Source organism: Falco naumanni, chromosome 10 (assembly GCF_017639655.2).
Source record: "Falco naumanni isolate bFalNau1 chromosome 10, bFalNau1.pat, whole genome shotgun sequence".
In the NCBI taxonomy this organism is placed as follows: domain Eukaryota; kingdom Metazoa; phylum Chordata; class Aves; order Falconiformes; family Falconidae; genus Falco; species Falco naumanni.
Window position 1 is genome coordinate 37,544 of NC_054063.1, and position 12,936 is coordinate 50,479.

Genomic DNA, 12,936 nt, shown 5'->3' on the forward strand with positions numbered 1-12,936 from the left:
AGGACTTTGGTTTACTAACCAACCACAGGGTGAATAGAGCTGGCTGATGGTGTGGTGTGACTGTGAAAAGACAGGGCGACTCCAGTCATCACATATCCAGGAAGGACAGGAAAACATGAGTGTTCCTGTTCCAGGTGCCACCAAGAAGGCTGTCTGAAACACTCCACACAGCAGCCTCTCTAAAAGAAAAGGGGTAACCGAGAGCCCGTGGAAAGGCCATTCCAATGACCAGAGCACACCCCCCAACCTGCTAGACTGAAAGGGCTTAGCTTACGTAGTTAAAAAGGCAAATGAATGGCAGTTGGGTACGCACACAGACGGAAAGGGGAAGTAAACGCCAGAGGATAACGTCTGTATGAAAACCCCCAACATTTGCAGATTTAGATGGAAATCAGAAGCAGGTTTCTAGCCAGTGGACAACAGGCTCCACCCGGAGCTACGGCCATACACCGGGGCGGCTGGGGCCGGCGGCGGGGCTGGCCCGGCTCCGCGGAGCGGGCACCGAGCGGCGCGGCCGGCGAACGGGGACCAGAACGCCCTGAGCTCCGCTGCCCTTGTCCCCGAGGGCGCCGCCCGCCGGCTGTGCGCGCGCTGCGCGTCCTCCTCGCCCTCGGCCCCGAACGCCCCACACCGCCGGCACCCGCCCGCGCAGTACCGCCATGAGGGGAACCTTCCCCGCCGGCGCAGCGCGGAGCCGCAGCCCGGCCGGGCCGTCTCGGGCTTGAGGCGGGCCCGCCCGAGGGCCCCCAGGGGGGCTGCGGGGCGCCGGCAGGGCTGAGCCGCTCCTCGCCCGCTTCAGCTTCCCGCATAGGGCCGCCCGCTGCGGCCGCCACCGGACCGAGCACTACTGACCCCCGCCCCTCACCCCCCGCCGCGCCGGTACAACGCGCGCGCGCTGCGCCCACACTCCCCTCCCCCCCCCCCCCCCCCTCCGACCCGACGTGCCAACGGGCACGTCTCCACCGCCACGGCCCGCCCGCCGCACGTCAGCCGCCCGGCCCCTACTTAAGACGGCGGCCGGCACCTCCCCGCCCTGCTGCCACAGCACGTAGCTGAGGATACTCGGTAGGTGCGATCGCCTCCGCGGGACGGGTGCGGGGGGGATGGGGTGCGGGGGGGATGGGGTGCGGGGGGCTGGCTGCTGCGGGGCGGGATAGGCGGCGGCCCCCCGACGTGGAGCTGCTCGGACTGAGGTTCGCTCGGCGCCGCCTGCTCGACCGAGTCCCTTTCGCCGGGGAGCGGCCGGCTACGGCCCCGGTGTGCGGCCCGGTATGGGGGGTGGCGGCGCCCCGCCCTGCTCGGCCGCCCGCCCCTCCCTCGAGCGGCTGCCCCCCGGGGACGGCAGTAGCCCGCGACCCCGGGGCTCTGCGGGGGGCCCGGGGCTCGCTGGAGCAGCCCCGGCCCGCAGCTCTCGGGGCGGCAGCGCTCCCTCCCCGGCACTTCTGGGGACTGGGTGCGGCCGAGGGTGCCAGAGCGAGGGCCGCTCGCCGGCACAGCGCGGCACAGCGCCCGGGGCGGGGGGCGGCCGCTGCAGCGTCCCCGGAGCGTGAGCGCAGAGGGCCCCGCCCGCCCCCGCCTGTGTAGCGACGTCTGCGCGCGCAGCGCCTGCGGGGCGGCCCCAGCCGCGGGCTCCCGGGCTGGGCGGGGCTGCGCCAGGGCCGGGACGGCGCCGCCGGCAGCGGGTGCGGGCAGGACTGCCAGCGCCGTGCCGCTCCGGCACAGCCCGCGCTGCCAGGCTGCCGTGCAGCTGGCAACTGAAACTGGCGGGGAGAGAAATGGGGACGCCAGGCTCTAGACATCTTAATTCGAAACTGTGCGGTCTCACTTTAAAATAAACCCACGGAGTTGACTTTGAGGATCGCACCGTGCTTAAGAAGGGCTTGCTGAAGCATTCCGTAACTTCAGCTCTGGAAAGGCTCTCAGGGCACAGAGTAGTAGTTTTTTCAGGGCAGTAGAATGGAGATTGTTAGACCATGCTGTGCTTAGAAGTACTAAAATGGCTCCCTGTACCGAAATGTAATACAGCCATTTAGAACAACGTACCAACGCCGGAGTGCCACCCAGCTATGTCTTCAGTGGTTCTCAGGCTGTATTTGAGGGAAAGCTATGGCGAGCTTAAGCAGTGTGTTGTTATCAATACTTAAGGTTTTTTCAGTCATTTTGTTGCATACAGGCACATAACTGCCAGATTTTTTAGGCATGTGAACTGTATTCATTTTCTTAACATCCTCAAATAAAGTCTATCTTGCTTGACACAAACATTCTGGTGTCAGTAAAAGCTCCAAAGCTTGAGGGAATAATCTGCTGCTTTCCTTTCAGAAGTGCACCATGTCTCTCAAGGATCAGCTCATCCACAATGTCCACAAACAGGAGCAGAGTCATGCCCACAATAAGATCAGTGTGGTTGGTGTGGGTGCAGTTGGAATGGCCTGTGCTATCAGCATCCTGATGAAGGTGAGACTTGGGAGGAAGCACAGTTGTGGCTACCTGAGGCCTAAAGAAGGGACAAATAGTAATCCCCCTTATGAGACTGACTGGGCTAGCACACAAGATGAACTTTTGGTTGTACCTTCTGTTGTTTGGGCCTGAAGTGCAGCAGCAATCTTCAAGCTATTGACAAGAGAACAAAAAGCTGTAGTTATTGTAAAAGAAGTTTACTCTGGTATTGACAGAACATGTTTTATATATCATCTTGACTTAACAGCTGCATTTACCTTTGAAGGACTTTCAGACTCCCTTCTAACTGGGAGTCCTCTAACACTCCTAAACATACAAAAAGATTAAGAACTGAGGGTTCATTTTGTCTGAAGCAGATTGTGCAGTGGAAAAGTTCTTTGCAGTGTGGACTAGAAAAAAACACTCCTGAGCACTCTGAATGACTTGTCCTCTGCATTGCATTGTTATATTGAAAATGCTGTGGTTAACAAAAAGCAAGCCTGGTGTTAACTAGAAAATAGGTTGTTTATGAACAGCTATTAAATTATTCTTTATCATTGCCTTGCTGAATTGTACAACTATTCCACACAGAATGTAGAACATGAAAAGTACAAAACTGATTCAAAGTGACATCCCAGGAAACTGATCCAAGTACTTTTGGGGAACAAGTGTTACAGATAAGCAAAATTGCTTAAGTAGATCACTGCTTTTAAAATAATTGTAACTTCACAGTTTACAAATAGGATACTTTGCTCAAAGGGGCAATAAACTCACTATTTAATCTTGGTGTCTTGTAGGACTTGGCTGATGAACTTGCCCTTGTTGATGTTGTGGAGGACAAGCTCAGAGGAGAGATGCTAGATCTCCAGCATGGGAGCCTTTTCCTTAGAACACCAAAAATCATCTCTGGCAAAGGCAAGTAGTCTGCTCTAATGTGCTCATTGTTTCTGAATGGTGATAGCCAGTTTGGATCTCAATCTGGTCATACGAGTCTAGTGCTTAGCCTGGCATCATAATTATTAAGAGGAAAGCTTGCTTAATTTCTGTTCCTACAGAAATATTACTCAGCTGACATTGTTTCGTATACCTTGTTAAGCCCAGTCCAAGTAGGAACCCTCCCGTTCAGTCATAAGAACCCAAGTAGTTCACCAGTCCATTCAGAAAGATTAATTTCTGAAGTACTTTTATTTCACAGTCAGTCAGCCCCTGAATGCATTACTGTTTACTTCTTGGCTATACATGTCTGATAGCTTTAAGTTTAGTGGCAACCTGACCTGGGCAAATGCTAGCCATCTCATACCTTTAGCTACCCCTATACCCACCTGTGCCTGAAATGTGTGGAATATCACTGCCCATGTTTGGCATGTTAAGATTTTGACATGCCCTTAAGGCTGCCACTTGTGGCAACAAGGCACAGTCTTAAAAGAAAACTTAACTTTCTGTAGAAACAAAGACTAGGGTAACAACCACCAGGACAATTTTTGCACCCTCACCAATCCTAAAAGGAACTGAGAACTTCTGAAGTGTGTGTAGAAAGAGGTCATGTCTGACACAGCCTTTTGTCTGCAGATTACAGTGTGACTGCACACTCCAAGCTGGTCATTGTCACTGCTGGTGCCCGTCAGCAAGAAGGAGAAAGCCGCCTGAACTTGGTCCAGCGCAACGTCAATATCTTCAAATTCATCATTCCTAATGTTGTTAAATACAGTCCTGATTGCAAGCTGCTTATTGTTTCAAACCCAGGTTTGTCTTGTGTTGCCTTAAAAGGGTTTGGCTTAGAGAGCAGTGTTTTCTTCAGTAATGTGGCATTAGTTTACTAGTATAACCAAGCACAGGCAAGAAGTGTTATCTTCCCTATCAGCACTCGGCAAGCTGGTCCTCTGAGAAATAAACAAAGTTCCCTTCAACATGGGTCTTCAGTTGCCTTTTAAGTGATCTTCTGCATAGCAGTACCCCTGACTGTGTCCTAAGTGCATGTGTAGCATAAACAGCCTCTCAATTCCACCTTTAGAACAGTCACTATGTTCTAAAGAGGTGTGGTGATAGGCATTGGTGTTCTATTCTACATAACTAGGATGCAAATAAAACCCTTACAGATGAACAGAAGATACCATCCTAGTTATCAAACCGCTCATGAGTGGCACTTGTTATCCTCCCTGTTCTACTTACAGTGGATATTTTGACCTATGTGGCGTGGAAGATCAGTGGCTTTCCTAAACATCGTGTTATTGGTAGTGGCTGCAATCTGGACTCTGCCCGTTTCCGCCACCTCATGGGAGAAAGACTGGGCATCCATCCTCTGAGCTGCCATGGATGGATTGTTGGAGAGCATGGAGATTCCAGTGGTAAGTGCCTGGCTGCTACACAGAACTTTTTCCTGAAACTTTGTTTGCAAGTATCTCGAAAAGCTACAGCAAAATGTTGCTCAAAAACCTTTGCACTGCAGCACCCAAGAATGCAAGTCCTGCTTTAAGGTTTTGCTGCACAGAGTAACCCTAGATGATCTACATTTGACCTGAGTTACTCTGCTTTGAAAAGGTCATTACTGTAACCTGAGGAGGCTAAAAATTTCTAGGCTAAGTTGTTCCCATAACTCTAAAAAAAAAAAAAAAAACACACACACCTCACAACTGAAAAAGCAAAAGGGTAACATTCTCTGCAAAGGACTCACAAAGACCTGCACTAGACCTACTGATAGTCACTCAGTTGTCTTCACTGGCATCTCTTAATTACTCTAAGAACTCCATATAGGAATTTAAGTGCAGAGGGCAAGTCTAGAGAACAGGAGAAAGAGCAGTTTTCTCTTAACCTGTACTCTAGCAGCACTAGAGCTGCTTCCTGACAGCAGGAACTGCTGCAGTTACCTTCCAGCAGCACTGCTTCTTGACACTCGGGACTCGTTTGGAATCAATTCTTTCTCTGAGAAAACTTTGCAAAGTACTTAAGTTTCCTTGTGAGATAATTAATCTGTGTGCAAATCTCAGTACCTGTCTGGAGTGGAGTAAATGTTGCTGGCGTCTCCCTGAAGGCTCTTCATCCAGACTTGGGAACTGATGCAGACAAGGAGCACTGGAAGGAGGTCCATAAGCAGGTGGTGGACAGGTAAATACTGATTATTTTTTTTTCAATACAATAACAAATTATGAAGAGCTATAGTATCTCTGAACTGCAGTGTCTGTATCTGGTTTCATAAATACCATAGTAGCCCAAAACTAATTATCAAGATGCAGACATAACAGGACTTGAAATAATACTTTAAAGAGTAATGTAGATTTGGCAGAGTTAATTTTTCGCCGTTAGTGAACTTTGAATTAGGGAAGTGCTTTAACTTCCGACTTCCCAGTATAACTACAGGCAGTAGCGTAAACTGCAAATATAATTCTTCACTGCTGAGTTCATTTCAGTCCTATCAGCAAATCAGTCAAGCTTCTGATGTCTCCACAGTAGTAAGGCACCTCCAAAAGCCCTTCTTACAAACTTCAAATATTTCGGTTGATGATACTTGTTTTTTAATGAGTAACTTTGTCTTTGTAGTGCCTATGAGGTCATCAAACTGAAGGGGTACACATCATGGGCTATTGGCCTTTCTGTGGCAGACCTAGCTGAAACTATTATGAAGAATTTAAGAAGAGTGCACCCGATCTCTACAATTGTTAAGGTGAGCAGCCCCTTTTTGCTAACTCAGTTGAGTTTTTCCTGACGGGATATTCTATAAAATACACAGACAGACACAAATTCTAGCCTAACTATCCTTACCTACTTTTCAGGGCCTGCATGGAATAAAAGATGATGTCTTTCTAAGTGTTCCTTGTGTACTGGGCAATAGTGGCATCACTGATGTAGTGAAGATGATCCTTAAACCTGAGGAAGAAGACAAATTAAGGAAGAGTGCAGATACACTCTGGGGAATCCAGAAGGAATTACAGTTTTAAATCTGCCCAACCAGTTCACTCTGCAGTTTAATGGGTTTAGTGGTTTGTCTTAACATGGCACTTTCCAGGTTAAGTCTTTCAACATACGTATCTTAACTAGAACACACAAAAAGCTTGAATCTGAACAAGTGATGTTCTTCAAGACACCATTAGGAAACTATGCTAGGGTTTTCCCTGTTCAGACACCCCTGTTCTTTGCCAGAGCTAGATAACCTAGTCAGTCTTGTACAGTGCAGTAGCGTAACAGAAATCCAACACCCAAAGCAGCACTGCCTAGAAAACCCTTTGCCTTTTCCTTATCTTGTTTAATGTTGGTTCAGAACAATAAGTAACTAATTATTACACAATGTCAAACCAAAGGCTATTATCTTGCAGTTAAAGGATTGTCAACCTTCTCTGCCACCTGATTAAGTATTTCACTATGGGTAGGTCCAAATCTATTTTCCTAACACTGCTCTAAAATTTTTGTGTATTTTTTTTTTTTTTAGAGAACCTTATTTTTGTGTACTGTATCAGCCTAGTTGTAAGTTTGTCTCCTAAGCATGTTTAAAAAATGTTAAGGTTTCTGCAGAAGACAGTGACTGTCCAACTGTAGTACCAGCTCCAACACCAAATAAACCATGAACTGTTGTTTCTGTCTCCCTTGTTTTAAGTTGTAGGGCTTTGTCTCCAAAATGCAGCTCCACTTGTACCTATCTAATTCAAACAACAGGTAGGAATGAAAAACAATAATGGAAGTATTTAAATACTTGGAACTTAAAACTTGATTCCCATCTTAATGCAAAGAAACAAGCTTTATCAACATGTTTGGAGAGTGGAGAGACAATGCAACAAAGGAAGATCTTCCTTGCCTGTACACACAAATGCATGTCAGAAGAACCTCTACATCAAGTACTTGACATCCATAAAAAGTAAACTTGCTGCCAAGCACAAAAAAGCGTCTCCTCTGGAACAGCCATGCATAGAAACCAACAACAACATTATGCCTTGTATTGGGTCTGGCTGAGCCCCGTAGCAGCCCTCAACAGTGCTGTGCTTTTGTCTTAGTAGCTAGAAAGGCAGTGATAACACACCAGCCTTCAGCTACTGCTGGGCAGTGCTCAGACAGCATCAAGACTGTCTCTCCAACCTTCTCCCCACCTCACCAGTAGGCTGGGCAAGATCCTGGGAGGGGATATGGTCAGTTTGGGTCAGCTGTCCTAGGCATACCACATGACATTTGCTCAGATATAAAAGCTAAGAGAAAGGAGAAGGGAGGGCATTTATTATTTATGACATTTGTCTTCCAGAGCAACCACTACCCACACTGAAGCTATGCTTCCTAGGAAGTGGCCAACCATTGCCTCCAGAGGGGAAGCAGAGAATAACATCTTTGGTTTTCCTTTGCTCTTCACACAAGTGCAACTGTTGCTATTGCTTTCATTAAACTGCCTTTACCTTGACCCGCAAGTTTGGGTTTTTTAAATCTTATTCCCTGTCTGCCATACACACACACGCCCCACTCCCTTCTGCAGAGGAGGTATGTGATGGAGAAGCTTGGTGGGCACCCAACATCCGGCCAAGGTCAACACACCACACTCTTCAAAGGCCATAATAAGGTAAAGAATTAATCACCTCAATTGTCATTAATATTTTAAAACAATATACTTCATTGCAATGAAGATAGAAAGGCATTATTCTTAGCTTTTTGTAACACTAGGACACAGCATGTAGCTTAAGAATGGAAACAGAGTGCCTGATTAAGTCCAGGGTAGATTTCTAATATGGACTGCATATAGTATTTTTGAATAAGCTGAAAGTGCTTGTGAAGCAATTTCAGTAACAAAGGAAAAGCTGTAGCTACTGTACTGTGCTGCTTTCTCTTATATCCACATGACCAAAATAGCACCTGGAATGAGAGCACAGAGCAACAGTGACTATGAATAGTCATGTTTTATGCAGATGATAGGAAGATGGTATGAAGTAATTTTCAAAGCTTTAAGAAGATCCACAGGACTTACAATTTTTACTGCACGAGGTCTCACCCAGCTTTTTAACATGAACTCCAGCTTCTTCAGATCCAATAGTGCAGGAGCGGGCTGGAAACTAGGACCATGCGCGGCAATCAGTTAGCTGAGGGGAATGTGCTCGAGCTTGTCTAGACAACAATTAACATGATGAGGCATGTTTGCAGAGCACAGGGGAGTGGGAGACGGATGGCGCCAAGGAAAGGTAACACCTTGCTGTTAATTGATGGCAGTTAACCACCCATCAGGGATTGCCTAGTATGCAAGGCTTAGCTTCAAGAACCAATCTGTTAAAAACGCGCAGCTTCTGAAAGTGTATAAAACCTCGTGCTTCTGTACAATAAATTGACATTTGCTTGCATCAAGCTGCGTCCCGTCTCTTCATTCGCTGCAAATTGGTGACCCCGACGTGATGCGTTTAAGGATCTGACGTGAAGGGCTCTCGAATCGCCTGTCTGAGCGACATGCAGCGAATCCCACAGAACTTTGAATGATCTGCTGAAAGGAAGCAGGAGAGTTGAGAGGTGAGCTGTGGGAAATCTGTAACGGGGAATCAGGCTTCGTCCCCAGAAAGAGACGTATATGGACTCACGAAGGGTCTTCTAGTCAGATCAGGGAGTCCGTGCCTCAGTCTCCTCAAATGGTGACCCCTACGGTGGTGTTCCGAAGCCTTGGAAGAATAAGGACGGAAAAAAGACAGCTCGTGGAAGAGGGCTGCGTTCCGGAGGAGACGGCTTGGCTGAACTTGCTGTCTGGACCAGGCGGACAACCTAAACCCCGAGGATAACACCTGTATTCATCGAGACAGGTGAGCAGCCAAGAAACTTTAGAGACTTTGAAAGAATGAGAGTGTGTACATACAGCAGCCAGTTGTATGATGCTGCTGTGGGGGGGAACTCCGTGTCGGGAATGCATTTAGCATCTTGGTGGCAAATTCTGACTTCTCTTTGCCAAGTGTGGACTAATTCTGCTAACGGTGCTAAACCAGGGGAAGCTGTAAATTCCACCGACAGCGCGACTCTTCTCAAGACACAGTCAGCGATGGCGATTCCGTCCACACCTCCTCTGCCCCCAAAGCTTCTGTCACTGATTGCAGCGACCCTCACAACACAGGACCAAGCACGGGAACAGGACAACTCGGACAATGATTCCATTGACACTGATAAACCTTTTGATCCAGGTCCTATAGATCTGGAAAAGGAGCTAGACCTTTCGCCCACCACCTGGTCTCTCCTGATGCATTGATTGTATTTTTGGGGAGGGTGAAAGGGAGTCTGAGGGATTGGTGGCAGGAATGCAAGTGGGAAACACTTAAGTGATGGGTTTTGGGAGTCGCTGTGGCATGTTCAGTATTTTATCAGACAGATCAACCTCGAGAGTGGCAGCCTGTGCAATACGAGGCTGTTAAAGAGTTAAGCAAAGCAGTGGGGGAAGGGAGGATTCATAATACATTTGCTATGTCCCTTCTTGAAGTGATGGCAGAGCCTTATACACTCACACTGCATGATCGGAAGTCATTGCTTTGTATGGTACTATCTGATACAGTCTATGATGTGGTTATCTGATTTTTGTGAGCTATGTGTAGTGGCCTTGATTGAAAACCTTAATCGGGGAATTGCTGTTAACTATGAGCAGTTGGCTGGAGCAATTAACTGTGCCGATTCTGTGACTCAGGCAAGGTATCCCAGGGACAACTGTTTGCAAATGAATGAGATGGCTATTAAGGCAGTCCGGATGCGGGAGTCTTGCCACAGTCTTGCAGGGTCCTAGAGAGTCACTAACTTTAATACTAACTTGATTGATTGGCTTCAGAATATTTTGCAACAAGTCAAACATAAGGAAGCTCAAGGGTTGCTTTTAAAACAACTAGCTGTGATAATGCCAATGAAAATTGTAAATGGGCAACTTTCACAATCGCAACCCCAACATGTGTCAAATGATTGTAACGCAGAACTCACAGCAGACTGTAATTCTCAGGCTGAGTTCTGGAATGCAGCATAACAGATTTTTGCTTCTCTAATCTCTTCTTTAAGAATAGTACACGCTCTTAACTTGCTTAGTAAATTAGGCTGCTAGCTTGCTAAACAAAGTAATACTACAAACACTATTTTTTTTTTTTCTGGCTTATTAACAGATGTTGATTCTGTCCATCATATGTTGCTACAGAACCGAGGTGCTATTGATTTTTATTATTGTCACAGGGACACAAGTGTGAAGACTTTGATAGGATGTGTTATGTGAATCTGAGTGACCACTGTGAATTAATTTACAAAAGTATACAAAACTCAAAAGCCTTAAAACAAAGATCTGCAACAGAGCCAGGGGCGGGATGCCTTTGGTCTCTTCTCACGGCTGGGAAACTTTGGGCCATGACTCAAAAGTATTACAGGATTTATTATAATTACCTTTAACCACCTTATTGATGTTTGCCTTATGTCTCCCATGCTTTTTTTTTTTCCTGTATTCAGTGTTTATTTGATTGTAACATAAAGCAGGTCATGGTCACCCAGCTACACACCCCCTTTGCCTCCTCGCAATTAACAAGCAAAAAAAGAGGATAGAGAATGTCTGAAGAGAGAGATAGGAGAGGAAACTGGAGAATATTTGACCTAACAAGAGATGAGAGAACAGCTGGGTATTGTGAAGGAGAATAGGAAAGATAAACATGGTTATCTAGTGTTTCATAGGTGTCTGCATGCTTGTAGAGATATATAGCTGTGCAATGGCATGAATGATTCCTGCCCTGAGCCTGGTGGAGCATACAGCTGCGGTTTGTGTCCGGGCTCAGAGATGTAAATAGGGGCTTCTCTGTTATGGTAAAAGTGTTTCTCTTTGCATAAAAAAAAAAGAGGGAATGAAGGGAACGACCCCAGAGGTATGTTCAGAGAAGGCATGCTATGTTTCGAACTTTTTGACTGAAGCAGTTCTTGTTTGGTGTGCCCTTCCACCTATGTATAATGTTAATCCAAAAGAAGATGATACTGTTTACACTTTGAATGTCGATAATTGTCTTTCTGTAGATGCTAATGTAGTAGGAGGCTATGATGGGAACGTGTCGCAGCGGTTCTTCTCTTACCCGGAGTAACAGCAGGGAAAGCATTAGAGTTAAATCACCTTGTTTGGTAGGCAGTTCAGAATGTGAGTCAAAATTGCCACTGCTTTTTGTTGTTGGTTCAAGGACATGGCTGTGAGGATTTTGATGGTATGTGCTGCGTGGATTTTAGGCGCCCCATTGCAGCAACATGTTATCAAAATCTGAGAAAATTTCAGCCTTTTTGGCATCCATTCACTCAGTTGGCAGTATTGTTTGTTTGCTATTACCTTGGTTGCTGTCATGTTTGCAAGGGCCCTGCAGAACATGGCAAACCTGGGACTAGCCGTTCAAAAACAAAAAAGGGAAATTGTAAAATTGTACGGAACAGAGACAGTGGGTTGTTTTGGCATTGATAATATGTCTTAGTTGCTTTTTTTATTTGTTCTATTACTTATACCTTGTTTTTACTCGTTTGGTTTCAAAGGTTCTTTTTGTGCAACAGGAAGGGGGAGATGCAGGAGCGGGCTGGAAACTAGGACCATGCATGGCAATCAGTTAGCTGAGGGGAATGTGCTCGAGCTTGTCAGGACAACAATTAACATGATGAGGCATGTTTGCAGAGCACAGGGGAGTGGGAGACGGATGGAGCCAAGGATGGCGCCAAGGAAAGGTAACACCTTGCTGTTAATTGATGGCAGTTAACCACCAATCAGGGATTGCCTAGTATGCAATGCTTAGCTTCAAGAACCAATCTGTTTAAAACGCGCAGCTTCTGAAAGTGTATAAAACCTCGTGCTTCTGTACAATAAATTGACATTTGCTTGCATCAAGCTGCGTCCCGTCTCTTCATTCGCCGCACAATAGTAACATGAAAAGCCGTAAGACAAACCCTCAGTTTTTAGCCACACTGATTACTTCGCTGAGACCAAGAAACTTTGGTTTTTCAAGCTAGCTTTGCTGAGGTAGCCTACAAAATCAAACAGAGAAGGAGAGCAATATGCTGCTGAGAGGTGACAAGAGCAGCACCACGAATCTCTACAGCACTGCAAGTGTACAACATACTCTCTTTTCTGCAGAGAGTGCAGTGTTTAACTACCAGGCTTGTCACTACAAGCACTGTCCCTGCTAACTTCTTAAGGCACCATAAGGTATACCCCACTAAGACCACGATCTGATGGTAGAACAAGCAAGTCAATATAACGGTTATTAAGCTCACTTCAAGAGAACAATCCTTGTATGTCAACAGCTAGGTCAAACAGCAGTGTCTTGAAATTCTGAGTTTTCAGCTTTCACTGATCATTACAAAGGTCAGTTACAGTGAAACAGTTTCAGTTCAGGACACTGAATTGTCTTCCAAATCACAGAAGTAAAGTGAAAGTGGTTATGACGTGCAGAATTAGACTCTATAATTTGAAAGTTAAAAAGTAGGTATGTTGTCCCCATTTCACACTATTTCTCCATATCAGTTAAGCTGACACTGCATAAACCAGGCCCTGTTTGTAAAGAAATCGCATCACACACAGTTCTG

At 46.5% G+C, this 12,936-nt stretch overlaps 1 protein-coding gene across 1 annotated transcript; it reads left to right on the forward strand.

Annotated features, from left to right (window-relative positions):
- The first annotated feature begins 934 nt into the window (after positions 1-934).
- LOC121094718 (L-lactate dehydrogenase A chain) lies at positions 935-6,998 on the forward strand. Its single transcript, XM_040608707.1, has 8 exons — positions 935-1,065; positions 2,320-2,454; positions 3,234-3,351; positions 4,006-4,179; positions 4,608-4,781; positions 5,421-5,538; positions 5,971-6,094; positions 6,204-6,998. The coding sequence occupies exons 2-8, from the start codon at positions 2,329-2,331 to the stop codon at positions 6,366-6,368; spliced, it is 999 nt and encodes a 332-aa protein (XP_040464641.1). The 5' UTR covers positions 935-1,065; positions 2,320-2,328; the 3' UTR covers positions 6,369-6,998.
- The last annotated feature ends 5,938 nt before the right edge of the window (positions 6,999-12,936 follow it).